Raw genomic sequence first — 13810 nt, forward strand, 5'->3', positions numbered from 1 at the left:
GAAAGGGCTGTTTGGGGGGGGGGGGACTACAGTGTGTTGTAGTTTCTAGCTCAAAACCTTGAAATCAATCGCAATATTAGCAACTGGCTAATCAAACTACCATTGCTTTGCTTTGTTTCAGGGAAACCTTGTGGATTTTCTGAAGCTAACAGGATGGCGAGGATCCAAGGTGTTCTATTTTGGAGATCATCTCTACAGTGACTTGGCAGTGAGTGATCGTCACGCTTCTGTTTTGTTCACATTTGTTGCGCAAACGTCTCTTCCTTATGTTTTTACTTCTTCAGAAACAGTGGAAGTAAATCTCACTCTATCATTTCATAATCACCGGTTTCCAGAGTCAAACAGTAACAATGATTGTAAAAAGGTTCTTGAAGTGTACTATAGTCTAAACATCCTGTGTCCTGGCATTTTAGGACCTGATGCTGCGTCATGGGTGGAGGACAGGCGCGATCGTGCCTGAACTTGAGGTGGAGACGAAGGTGGTGAACACAGACCAGTACGCTCAAAGTCTCACGTGGTTGCAGGCGCTCACCGGACTGCTGGAGCGCATGCAGGTACGCATTGTGGTTCTGAACTCCACCAACACTCTTCCTGTTTAGAATAGAAAAATATTTATCCTGATAAATGTCTACTTTTTATTAACTTTCACATTAAAGTAAAAACAAAAGCCATTTTAATTAATCAGACTTTCTTTGTTTTTGTTTTTTAACTTAAAAAAATGTATATCTGTAAGCGAGTTTCTAGAGAGCAAATGAGAGCAAAATAAACATCTGCATTACATGTGATTCTGCAGTATATGGATGCATAGGAATGACCTCATAGGTTTGGCAGAGGTCCATTCGCTTTATATTGATCTGAATTGATTGTTCTGAATGTTCGTTTCCAAAGTTAGATTCTCTATGTAAGAAAAGCTTGGTGTGATCGGTTTTTCTGTTTGTATAATCCAGAATGCATTCAACCTCATATTCTGTCAAAGTTTTGGGTGATAATTGTTTTAAATGGTGCTACACTAAAATTTACATTTTAAATGTATAAGGCTTTAAATGTTTATAGCCTCTCAAAATGCTATAGAATCGTTTGGGTTTTGGATTAAAGGGAATACAATTTTTAATTTAAACAGACACTGTTACTATAAAGTCTGTATCCTCTGAAGTGATCCGTTTTTGATGCTCACCAAGGTTGCCTTTGTTTGATATAAAAAAAAAAAACAGATACAGGAAAATGTGATGTTATGAAAAATTACAATTTCAGACTGTTTTCTATTTGAATATAATTTAAAATGTGATTTATTCCTGTGATTGTAAAGCTGAATTTTCAATTCAATTTTATGCTTTAATATGCTAATTGCCTGCTTAGGAAACATTTCTTATTATTAATGTTTAAAACGGTTGTGCTGCTTTTTATTTTTGTAAAAAAAAAAAATTTTCTTACAAAAAAAAAAAAATCTTACCGACCGTAAAACCTTTGAACGATAGTGTTTATATTATTATACTGTATATATATATTTTTATGGCTACTATAAAGGTCTATGATGTCTTTTGTATCATCTTAAGGTAATCTTCCAAAAGTTTTCCCTATTGATTTGAAGAAAAAACTCTCTTTAGACAACTGACTTATTTACGTCTTGGTTTTCAGATGCATCGGGATCCTGAGTCCAAGAAGGTTCTGCAGGAGTGGCTGAAAGAGAGAGAGGAGCTACGGTGAGTGAAGCAAGACAAAAAGACAAAAAGCTCACTAGATGAACAGATCAAGAACTAAAGCCATTGTAACACATCTTCCAATTTCCTTTTACAGGGCAGTCACCAAGAACCTCTTCAACCCTCACTTTGGCAGCATATTCCGTACCTGCCACAACCCCACCTATTTTTCCCGCCGCCTGTGCCGTTTCTCAGACCTCTACATGGCCTCTATCAGCTGCCTGCTGAACTATGACCTCTCATACACCTTTTACCCTCGCCGAACGCCCCTGCAGCACGAAGCCCCCCTCTGGATGGACCAGCTCTGCACTGGTTGCATGAAGACGCCCTTCTTAGAAGAGATGGCCCATATTCGTTAAAACCACCAAAGGTTTAATGTGCAAATATGAACAGAAAAGTGAAATGAGGGGGGTGTGTGTCTCTGGCATTGGAGACGTGGCACTTTTTGCGGGAACACCACATACAGCGGGGCCACCTGCTGGATGTTATGTTACAATGCATCTCAATGTTCTCAAGCCTTGGACATTGAATGAAAGGCTTGCTGATGAACATCCTTATGTTCTTATCTCTAACTTTTTTACATTTGATGCTCTTGCATTATGTGTTACTAAACATAGTTAGATGTTAAGTGGTTTACAGTTCTCTTTTTCTTTTTTTTTTTTTTTTGGTTTTGTAAACCTGTATGTCACGAGTTTTGTAGTTGCAACAGGGTGATGTTTGTATTAACATTAATCATGATAGCAGGAAGAATGAAATATACTATACTTGGGGTAGCCAGACATTGGTAGGCCAAAGTATTGAACCGCTGGCCAAAAAAATGCACAGTTATGAGTTACAAATACAGTAGGTCTGATTACATGTACGATTAGGTCAAATAGCTTCATAGATTTGGAGTTGTTATGTTACTTACCTTCCCCACACTATGGTAATAATGTAGCCTAGCCTCAAAGTTTAAACATGCACAAATAATACCAGTCTCGACAGCTTTTTATTACTAGAGAAATTATTTTTTTATGACAGCTGTATTTACATACATGGAAGCTCTTGGAGGGCCAAACCAAATGCTGTTGTTATTTTTGACCTTGCAGGCCCTCACTGTTTGTGGCTTTAGACTTAGCTTCTGTACAATCAGAGCATTGTTTGTTTTACAGTTAAATCTGTGAATAGCTATGCTGCTAAATTCAGTTTTCCAGGAACAAGAAAGATGTCATCTTTTGTATGTACTTGCTCTACAATTTATAAAATCGAATAAAAGGATATGCATTATTATGTTGTGTTGGTTCTTTTATCTTTAAGTGATGAATCATAACACACAGATCTTAAAAGTTGATTACCAATTTAATTGATCAAAAACGCAGTAAAAAAAAAGTAATATTGTGAAATTACCACAATAACGGTTTTCTATGTATATGTAGGCTGATTTATTCATGTGATAGGAAATATACATTTTCAACAGCCATTACTCCAGTGTTCAGTGTCACACGATCTTTCAGAAATCATTCTAATATGCTGATTTGGTGCTCAGGAAACATTTCTTATTATTGTCAAACGGCTTAATATTTTTGAGGAAACTTTGATACATTGTCATTCCGAAGTTTGGGAATTTTTAAGAAATTTGATGCTTTTATTCAGCAAAGAGATTAAATGGATCAAACTTGATAGTAAAGTCCTTTATAATGTTACAACATGTTTCTATTTAAATACATGCTTTTCTTTTAAAGTTCTTTTTTAACGTTTTTAAAGTTGATCAAAGAATCCTAAAAAAGTGTCAATATATTCACAAATTCATCGACGAGCTGCAGTGTAGCATATATTCCTATAACGTTACATGCATACAGTCTGCTATACAGACTGAAATCTATTCCGTTTAATTATATGGTCTAAATCTGCCGTGTTTGCGCAGCTGCCGATTAGCTCGCCGTGATCGTATAGTGGTTAGTACTCTGCGTTGTGGCCGCAGCAACCCCGGTTCGAATCCGGGTCACGGCAATAGCATAAGACAAAGCTAGCGTTTTTGTTTGCAATGTTTGATAAAACGCCTACTACTGCTTCATGATGTAATTCATAAACACACATCTTTGTGTAGTTTTATTTGCTTATAAAAAATGCCTGACAATATTTTATTAATAATCATATAGCTACTATTTGTCATCGTTGAATGTAAGAATTATTTTTAAAAATCCCTTTAAATTACTGCATCTGTCTGACCATAAATCATCATAGGATTTCTTTTTCTTTTTGTTGTACGTGGATCATACATTCCCTGGTGAATCCAATGATGTAATGCCAATGTGGCGTCATATCCTGTTGTTTAAAACTGGTCCGATGTCATGTAGCAAACGTAATGCCTTCTTACCTACGTCGTGTGTAATATTGATCTAAATGGACGAAACACTGATTCTCTGAATCAATCATACCCGAACTGTCATTAAAATACTTTCAAACTTCACTTTAAGACGCGAAAGCCTTTTTCTGTCTTGCACCAGGGCTTTTATTTTGAAACGTGTCAGCAGGATATTGGTTGTTTTTCAGTCTCTTGTTAACGGAACTTTCATTGAACCTGCCGAGCAGTAAGAGAGTGGCAAACGGGTACCCGCAACCATTGTTATTTTACTTTAAATTTTTCTACTGCATGATGACAACGCATCTCTGAACGGGACCCCCAAAGCGGACTACCCACCATGTCGGCTGAGGAGGAGAGGGGGGTAGTTCGTGTTAAGGTCAAGGTGAGAAATTGTGGGGACCGAGCGGCAGGTACAAACCCTAATCACACACACTCAGCAACACAGCGGGATGGAAACACAATAACACACAGCAATCCACGTAACGTTAGTCCAGCCAGGCCAGGAGACGGTGTCTGGTGTCGTGTCTGTGTCGAGGAGCTGGTCTTCATGTGCATCGCTTGACTTCGCTGGCATCTTTGTTGTTTACAAATCGTGATCTTAATCATTCGTTTACAGGGCACACGTGCATTATTTAAGGGTGTGTAATAGATGTATTGCTTTAATCCTTATATGACTTACTTTTTGTAGAAATATATGTATTTGTTGTTCAATTTAATATGTTTTAGTTAGTCTTGTTGTTCGTGTTATGTAGTTGTTCGACATTTACACGTTGATCATATACAAATTGGTCGTTATCATTCTGTGTTATAATAATAATGTTTCTGTGTGTATATTTATTTGTGAAGCCACGTCGTAAAGAGAAAAACTCACACAAATATGTACCGCTGACCTGATAGTGAGTCATGTTTGCTCTCGAGTGTCACATGATCAACCTGCCATGAATTCCCTCGCTTGTTTTTCAGTCATTTCTCAGGTGTACAGACTGCTTTAATGAATACGAAAAGCAGTGTATCCTCTTTTTGAAAGCCATGTAAGTATTATTTCAGATCTAGGCCTAAGAGATCCGCCTAAATGATTAAATGCACTTAGCATGTTGGCCCATTTTAAAATGGAGCGGTTTTGCACCTCTGTTTCATTAAAGGGGTCCTATTATGCTTTTTCACTTTTTCAACTTTAGTAAGTCTGTAATGTTGCTGTTTGAGCATAAAAAAGATCTGCAAAGTTCAAAGTCCACTTACAGTTAATAAGATTATGTGATATGAGATTGTTCTGTAACTCCCCAACCGGACAATGGCCTCCTTTTTAGTTACACCCAGCGTCGCTACCCGCTCCTACCCTACGAATTTCGAGCCCCGGGACGCCCCCGTTGCTTAGAACAAAGCGATAGAGTGAAATCTTTCCCCTGCAGTGCGCTGGGACGGCTCGCGGGAGAGCTCGTGGGTGATTCCCGTTTATATCATTAAGCAGGGTTCAAACTCCAGTCTGAACACCACTGGCCACAAGCTTTGGGCTCTGCTCTCATGGAGAATATTTACTTATATAGCATATTTTATTTTAGAACTTTCTAGATGAACTAGAAACAATGTTACATTTATAAAGTTTTATTTTGAAATGTAAGTCAATAACAATTGGCTGGAGCCAGAGCCAATGGTCAAAGTCTTTGCGAGAGGAGACCCCGCCCCATTTTGGAGGTTCTGCCCACTTTTGGAGTTCACGCCCCATTTTGGAGATCTCCGGTCTGAACCTAGTATGAGATCCTGTTCTAGTACACCCCCCAAAACAAAATCAAGACTTTGTAAAAGAGCATAATAGGACCCCTTTAAGTCTCTTTGGCCAAAAAACTTTGGTCAATGAATTTGTTTAATCACAGTGAACTTTTGATTAATCAGTAAACTACACTGCCATGACGCTAATTTTTCAGTCAACTCTGTCACAAAGCTTGTAAATAAATCATTTGTCATTTTTAGATAATTTTCAGAAAAGTGACCAACAAAATGTTATTTGATGTATATGAAATGTAAAATATGGTTAAGTCAGCATTTTCAAGATTTTCTGTGTCTGACTGTGTGAATAGTTGAAAATATGGATCTGCAAAAATCAGTTTGAAACCACCCTGTATCTAAATTCATTAGTTCATGGAAGTGAATACTAGATTTGTCATGATTTATGCCACATAGCTTTTGTTTCTCACAGTGATGATCCCTAATGAAACAGTGTTATTATTAACTAAAACTATTCATTTTAATTAACTAAAAGCTAAAGTTACACAAAATGTAATTATTAGATGAAAACAACTTTAATGTTAAAGTTTAACTGAAATAAGTTTAAGTACTAAAATTACTAAAACTGAAATAAACGTAAATTAAGGCTTAAAAACTAATAAAATTGACAAAAAACATACAAAATAAAAAAAACTGAATATATAAAAATTAAAGAATTCAAAATATTAATAAATGCTATGATGGTAAATAATAAATACTGAAATAACAAGTAAACCACATTTTGGCAAGGGAGAAAAAAGCTGGAGACACACCTACACATGAGTGAATATTTTGATACTATTTAAATTATTCCTTGAATAAGTTTCATATCTTGTTTTGTCCCAGCACCCAAGAATCAGTAACAAATGGCAACCGTAGTCACAAAGTTTTGAACAATAAATGAATTTAGGTTCAGTGTGAACCTTGACAGATGTGTGCTGCAGTGTGGTCTGCTTGGGACAGATGACCTTGTAGTGCTGTGTTTTGCAGGTGTTTTAGCATGTGTTGGTAAAGTTCAAGTAATCTTTACAGCCAGAGTCTGTTTCCCATGCTTGGTTGCAACATCAACAGAGACTCAACAGGCAGTAAATCCTCCTGAATAAATAATGTCACCTGATTAGGTAATTTGCATTTCAGAGGATGGAGTGATTAGCCTTTCAGAATAATTAACAAAGTAGGGTTATGTAAAATAGGCATTTTTACCAGTTTTCTTTTTTTCTAAAATTGTTCCTTTAAAATCTGTCTGTTTGCAGAAGTGTGAAGGGGTGTTGCCGGTGGAGTTCCGCTCCTTTGCTGTTGATCCTCAAATAACCTCACTGGAGGTGTTGCAGCATATCTTGATACGAGCATTTGAGCTGAATGGGTGAGTGTGAAATTGTGAAATATATTTGTCTTGTGCCAATTCTCATTTAGATCTATTGTTAAAATATACAGTTGTAACCCTATTTTTGTGATTGTTTAATAGCAATGATAGGTAAATGAACTGCAGCAAACATAGATGCAGTCTTTATTTCCTTGTTTCTCTGTAGGAAACGCAACTTTGGGATAAGTTACCTGTCCCGTGACCGCGGAGGTGTGGAGGTCTACGTGTCTCTGCTGTCTGACTGGGATTTAGATGCAGCATTTGTCAGTGCGGCAAAGCCTTTCCTCCAACTCAAGATGGACATTAAACCATCAGAGGACAGTGAGTGAACTCCATATCCTTCTATTTGGAGGGTATTACATGTATGTCAAACTCAGTAGATCCTTAAAATCTTTGAATGCTCTGTCTCCTTTATGATTTCTAGAATTTATTTCTCATTCATTCACTACCCACAAATCAATAATCAATCAATAAATAAAAAACTTTGTTTTTGGGTAGTTGCTGTTTAGTTCAAATGATTGTGTATTTTCCTGGGAATATGTACATTTTTCCACTGTTTGTTGTTTTGTAGAGTCTACATAGTGTCTTTATTGGGTAGAATTATTATTTTACAAACATGCATTTACCTGTAAATAATCTCTTTAATGATTTCCCCCATGTTCTTCCTAAGGTCCTGTTTTGGAGGATTGGGACATAATCAGCCCTAAGGATGTGATTGGCTCAGACCAGCTGCAGGGAGAGAAGAGGTCGTTGGCTTCTGCCGCACTTCCTTTCACACAGTCGCTACTGTCCCAGGTTACTTATGATGTTCTTCTTCACCCTGTCAGCCAGCTGTTTTACCAGCCAGTGTCTGCTGCAGTCAGTCAGGTTCACAGTCTACTGCCTTTTTACTGTAATTAATGGCATTTACCCTTAAACAATTGAAGTCATTAGATATTTCAGGAGTCCTTGAAGGCGAGAGCACTTTTGCTCTTGTAAGAAGCAGCTATGTGCTTCTTTTGTGCTGACAAACTGATATATTAATTTGAAGATAGAGGGAATATTTTCTGCCTCTCACTGATAGCTAATTAATCATGGTCCAGATAGGAATTATTCTTTCCGCCTGTCTTCCACCTAATACCATAGATTTTGTTAGAAATCTATATAAATAGTAAACATTCCTGTCTACTTTGTACCTTCCTCCACATTCAGGTGGGTCGCACTCTATCGCGTGTGCAGCAGGCCTTGAGTTGGTCCTATGGGGAGGAGGTGAAACCATTCAAGCCTCCCTTAAGTGATGCTGAGTTCCACAGTTACCTGACTAGCCAAGGTCAACTGACCCGACCAGAGGATCTTAGACTTCGTATATATCATGGTGGGGTTGAGCCATCCTTACGCAAGGTAACCAGACTGCTTTGACATTTTTAAACTAATTTACCTAATTAAAGGGTATTATATTACTTTCTATATCTAATTTTTTCATCTCTGAATACAAAATATTATAGTTAATGATTGAGATATATATATATATAATTTGTATTTAGACCTAGAAATATATATTTTAAATATATTACATATATTAACATATTTAAAAATGCTTTTTAAAGAGTATGATGTGGCAAGCAGTACTCTTTTTACCTGACTTTTTCCTCTGTATTTTTGTGACAGGTTGTTTGGCGATACCTCCTTAATGTGTACCCAGATGGTCTGACAGGACAAGAGAGAATGGACTACATGAAGAGAAAGACAAGAGAGTACGACCAGCTGAAGAGCGAATGGACAGAACGGGTCAGCGCAGAGGACCTGGAGTTCATCAGGGGAAACGTTCTGAAAGATGTTCTTCGAACAGACCGAGCACATCCTTACTACGCAGGATCAGAGGACAGCCCACATCTCACCGCATTGACAGACCTTCTCACCACCTTTGCTATTACACACCCACAGGTAAACACGCAGTAATCCCATTTGATAACACTAGGATGTGCCTTTACCTCTGTGGGAAATAAACTGTCCTTGTTTGCTTTTACAGGTGTCTTATTGCCAAGGCATGAGCGACATTGCCTCGCCAATTCTAGCTGTCATGGACAACGAAGCTCATGCCTTTATCTGCTTCTGTGGCATTATGAAACGTCTTGAGGGCAACTTCCGCCCTGACGGACAACTAATGTCCATTAAGTTCCAGCATCTCAAGTTGCTATTGCAGTATTCAGACCCTGAGTTTTATGCCTACCTTATCTCAAAAGGTGCCGACGATCTGTTTTTCTGTTACCGCTGGCTGCTTTTGGAGCTGAAGCGGGAATTCGCTTTTGATGATGCCCTGAGAATGCTTGAGGTCACCTGGAGCTCCTTGCCACCTGATCCACCTGAGACAGAGGTGGAGCTTCTGGGGCCAACACTTGAGGCAGATCAGTCCAATGGCTCACAGAATGTCCATCAGAATGTGGACATGGAGGAGATTGATGAGAAGCAGACGGAAAGGCAGAGGAGACGTCACATGCTAAGACCGTCCCGAGAGGAGGCAGATGGGGGACGTAGCCTCATCGTAGAGGAGGAGAAGGGCCCTCGGAAGGAAGGTGAAGGAGAGTACGGTGTAGATGACATGGTCAAGAATGATGTCACAGCTCCTGCTCCCTCATTTGAGAAACAGGCAAGTTTTGGGGAATTCAAGTACTATAGTTGCCGAAGCGAGGACAGCTTTGATATTAATGAAAACGATTGCTCTGATCCTACAGTATCTCCAGAACAGTTTCAGTCTGCACACTCCACGTTGCCATTCTCTGTCCGCCAGTCCACAGAGGAAAGTGAGGATGACCCTGGAGAGCAGGAACCTCTTATCAGTAATCATACGCCGTCTTCTCCAGGACAAAGAGACTCTCCCAATGGTCAAGCAGCTTCCCCAGCATCATCTCTTCCTTCTGGTCTACCAAATTGGAAGAGTAGCTCTAATCATTCCCCGGAAGCATCTAATTCTCCATCTAGCTGGAGAACGGCATCTCCCGATGACCTTTCAAAATGCACATCCTCTTCGTCTAGTGGGGACAAAGCTGTGTCTCCTGATAAACCTCCTGGGGGGTTCATGTCCTCACAAGCTGTAATGAACGAAACTGGGGCTCAATCCCCATCAGTGGTCCCAGGGAAATCTTTACTGGCATCTCCATCGCAGAGTTACAATCGTTCGCGTCTCTCTTCTCCGGTTTTATCCTTCGGCAAGTCCCCGTCATTGCCCAAAGCGTTCTCCAGCAATCTTCCCTCGCCATGCAGGCCCACCGGGTCTGGCATAACCTCTCCAAACACAAACAAACCAGAAGGAGGCGGAATTAAACCCTGCTCGCTTCCTCCTCCTCAAGAGTTTGGGAAAGGGAATCCCTTCATGCTTTTCCTTTGCCTGTCTATCCTGCTGGAACACCGTGACCACATTGTCAAAAACAGCCTGGATTACAATGAGCTGGCCATGCACTTTGACCGCCTGGTCCGTCGCCACAATCTTGGGCGTATTCTGCAGCGAGCTAAAGCCCTCTTTGCAGACTACCTGCAGAGTGAGGTATGGGACTCGGAGGAAGGGGATGAAGTCAGCTTGGACTCCCCAACTACAGCGACAACATCCCCCCAGACACCCACCACTAGACCTCCTTTCCTCAATGTACAGCCCTCTCAGGGTACCTTACCGAATTCGCCCTATAATTTGGCCAGTACCATTCCCTCTCCAACAACTCCTGTTGCCCTCTCTCTATCTGATTCCTGATCCTGTGCAGTAGTAGATTATCTCTAGAAACCAGCTCCGGACCACAAACAGACCCATAAGCCAGTTTTACTGTACCTTGCAGAGTCACAGCGTACCTTTGTGCTTTACACATGCTTAATGAGACTTGTGTTGTTTTATGTTAATGACCAAAGCTTAGTGACTTTCTCATGTCTCTTTTTCCCTGTCCATCAAGTCAAGCCCCTTTCATTGTACTGTATCTTTTTTATTGCACTTTATTGATTGTCCTTTGAAAGGGCAGGCCAGTTTGTGTCTCATTTCACTTTGTAAATAACACTTTTGAAAGGCACATTATGGACACGTAAAATCTGTTATAGGAACCTAATTTACCTAAAACAAAGCAACAAGATTATACTGTTATTTATTTCTCTGTGTGCAATCTTTATTTTGGCGAAAAGGATGTCATCAGCATTTTCTGAGGTTATCATGCCTCTGTTGTTGTAGGGAGGAGATTGTTTACTCAAGTAAAGCTTTTGAGACGCTCCCTGAAATGTATCATTAATTTGTTTGACATTGCCAGCAGCAAAGGTGTATTTGTTATACTGATACTTGTCATTTGTGCTTTATAAGAACCTTAAGCCTTGACTTTTGTTTGTATGAAACATTTGGCCCGAGATGGTGCTGATGCGTTATCCAGTATCCCATCAATGTGAAACCTTCTGTTGTAGCATAGGTAACATGCCGCCCAATCTTGAATTGATCTCTGAACTACCAGTAGAAATCCTCTCTAGTGTACAACAGCTATTTGACCTGTCAGCTGTAACTCTACATGCAGTGGATGATTTGGTAAAGCAGCACTCCTACTAAGATAAACATGGAGATGGCTGGTAATTTGGTTTCTATTATCCTCGCCTTTGTTGGAGAAGTGCCTCGTTTCACTGAATTAGGCATTTTTGTCTCTCTCACTTCTGTGTGTAAATATAATTTTTATTGCTTTCATCCTTCCACCAAAGACTTGTCTGTTCATCCGTTGCCATAACAACTTTATCATTAAGAGGCAACAATCAAGGATCACTGCTGTTAAAAAAAAATATCAGAGTATTACAAAAGTGTTTAATGCCTTTAGCAGAATGCATTTCATTGGAGACCTTGTAGACTCATTCTTTGTCTTAATACCAAGTGTTCTTTTCTCTTTTTTTTTCTAAGTGCTAAAATTAGAAACCTCTGCACATGGACTAAAAAAAGGATTTTCCTGGAAAGTGGAACAGTGATGAGTCCTGTTCATCATCATTGTGCATACATGTATGTTTGTTTCTCTGATTTTGGTTTGGTTCTATATGATAGTATTTTACTCATACCCTTGGAGAGACTTGCTAGATTGAATGCTTGCAATACTCCTATTTGTACAATAAATTCACTGAATATTAATTGATCAGTGATCTTTCTTTGCACACAAATAGATTTAATGCAATCCCTGCTGGAAATGCTTCTTAATCTGTTTTGTTTTGTTTTGTTTTGTTTTGCTGGAACGTGGTAGCTGGTTTCTAGCTGGTCTAAGGTGGTAGATCATCTTGGATTAGCAACAAACTCGCAACTGGCTGGTCGAGCTGGTTTTTGAGTATGATGATAGATGGTCACTCGGATAACTGATTACTAAGAGAAAGCTTTTCGCTTTCCTGGCTAATTGGCGTAAGTGGACATGTCATATCGCCTTGATGTGATAGACATTAAATGCCTGCTTAGGCATGAACATTTTTGTTATTTATGAATTTATTATTATGTTGCTTCTTGTAGCACAATAGGCCGTTTGAGTTTTTTGTTGCTGAAAGAAATGTGTAGATTATTGTGCTGGAAATGGCCAGGGAAGTGGTAAGTCTTGGAAGCATTATTGATTGGATGAAAAAAACTGATTTCGTGTAGCTTTGGGATATGTAATCAAGATTGTTACAGAAAAATTAAGGAATTCATAAATTCTCTATGCTAGTGCTTAACACTACGGATGCAATATATTTTTGGCTACGAGTAGATTTCGCGGCGAGGTATTCAAACAGCGGATAGTCATCTGTCAACCATTCGCTGTGAAGGAGAGGAGACGCGTTTTACGATCGGAGATTTCTTCTCAAAATTGTTTTGTTTAAACAACATACACTGTTAAACTACCTCGGCTTTATTAAGTATTACGTAATTGATTTGTTATTTGTCGCAAGAAGTCTTCAGATTTTACCTCAAGATTTTTTATTTTTTTTACCTCAGAGATCAGCGCGATACTCTCATCAAGCAGGTAAAGTGACAGTGATCTTTCTCTGCACACAAATAGATTTAATGCAATCCCTGCTGGAAATGCTTCTTAATCTGTTTTGTTTTGTTTTGCTGGAACGTGGTAGCTGGTTTCTAGCTGGTCTAAGGTGGTAGATCATCTTGGATTAGCGACAAACTCGCAACTGGCTGGTCGAGCTGGTTTTTGAGTATGATGATAGATGGTCACTTGGATAACTGATTACTAAGAGAAAGCTTTTCGCTTTCCTGGCTAATTGGCGTAAGTGGACATGTCATATCGCCTTGATGTGATAGACATTAAATGCCTGCTTAGGCATGAACATTTTTGTTATTTATGAATTTATTATTATGTTCCATCTTGTAGCACAATAGGCCGTTTGAGTTTTTTGTTGCTGAAAGAAATGTGTAGATTATTGTGCTGGAAATGGCCAGGGAAGTGGTAAGTCTTGGAAGCATTATTGATTGGATGAAAAAAACTGATTTCGTGTAGCTTTGGGATATGTAATCAAGATTGTTACAGAAAAATTAAGGAATTCATAAATTCTCTATGCTAGTGCTTAACACTACGGATGCAATATATTTTTGGCTACGAGTAGATTTCGCGGCGAGGTATTCAAACAGCGGATAGTCATCTGTCAACCATTCGCTGTGAAGGAGAGGAGACGCGTTTTACGATCGGAGATTTCTTC

The 13810-nt window shown here is 39.1% G+C and overlaps 2 protein-coding genes and 1 non-coding gene across 3 annotated transcripts in view; all 3 read left to right on the forward strand.

The window, feature by feature from the left end:
* The window catches only part of LOC107678756 (5'-nucleotidase domain-containing protein 2-like), an 11796-nt gene extending 8833 nt beyond the window's left edge, over positions 1-2963 (forward strand). Inside the window, exons 11-14 of the mRNA XM_016474142.1 lie at positions 122-208; positions 414-554; positions 1636-1700; positions 1795-2963. Of these exons, the coding sequence (XP_016329628.1) occupies positions 122-208; positions 414-554; positions 1636-1700; positions 1795-2056 (555 nt within the window). The 3' untranslated portion in view covers positions 2057-2963. The remainder of the gene's footprint in view (positions 1-121; positions 209-413; positions 555-1635; positions 1701-1794) is intronic.
* Positions 2964-3614: 651 nt separating this feature from the next.
* Positions 3615-3686, forward strand: trnah-gug (transfer RNA histidin (anticodon GUG)). Its single transcript has one exon. It is a non-coding gene; the product is annotated as a tRNA-His (tRNA).
* A 376-nt stretch (positions 3687-4062) lies between these two features.
* LOC107678763 (TBC1 domain family member 25-like) lies at positions 4063-12298 on the forward strand. Its single transcript, XM_016474154.1, has 7 exons — positions 4063-4423; positions 7056-7165; positions 7332-7486; positions 7836-7960; positions 8357-8545; positions 8813-9088; positions 9174-12298. Exons 1-7 carry the CDS (start codon positions 4379-4381, stop codon positions 10884-10886), a joined length of 2613 nt encoding a protein of 870 aa, XP_016329640.1. The 5' UTR covers positions 4063-4378; the 3' UTR covers positions 10887-12298.
* Positions 12299-13810: the final 1512 nt, after the last annotated feature.

This window comes from Sinocyclocheilus anshuiensis, unplaced genomic scaffold (genome assembly GCF_001515605.1).
Source record: "Sinocyclocheilus anshuiensis isolate Anshui unplaced genomic scaffold, SAMN03320099.WGS_v1.1 scaffold13, whole genome shotgun sequence".
NCBI classification, from domain to species: domain Eukaryota; kingdom Metazoa; phylum Chordata; class Actinopteri; order Cypriniformes; family Cyprinidae; genus Sinocyclocheilus; species Sinocyclocheilus anshuiensis.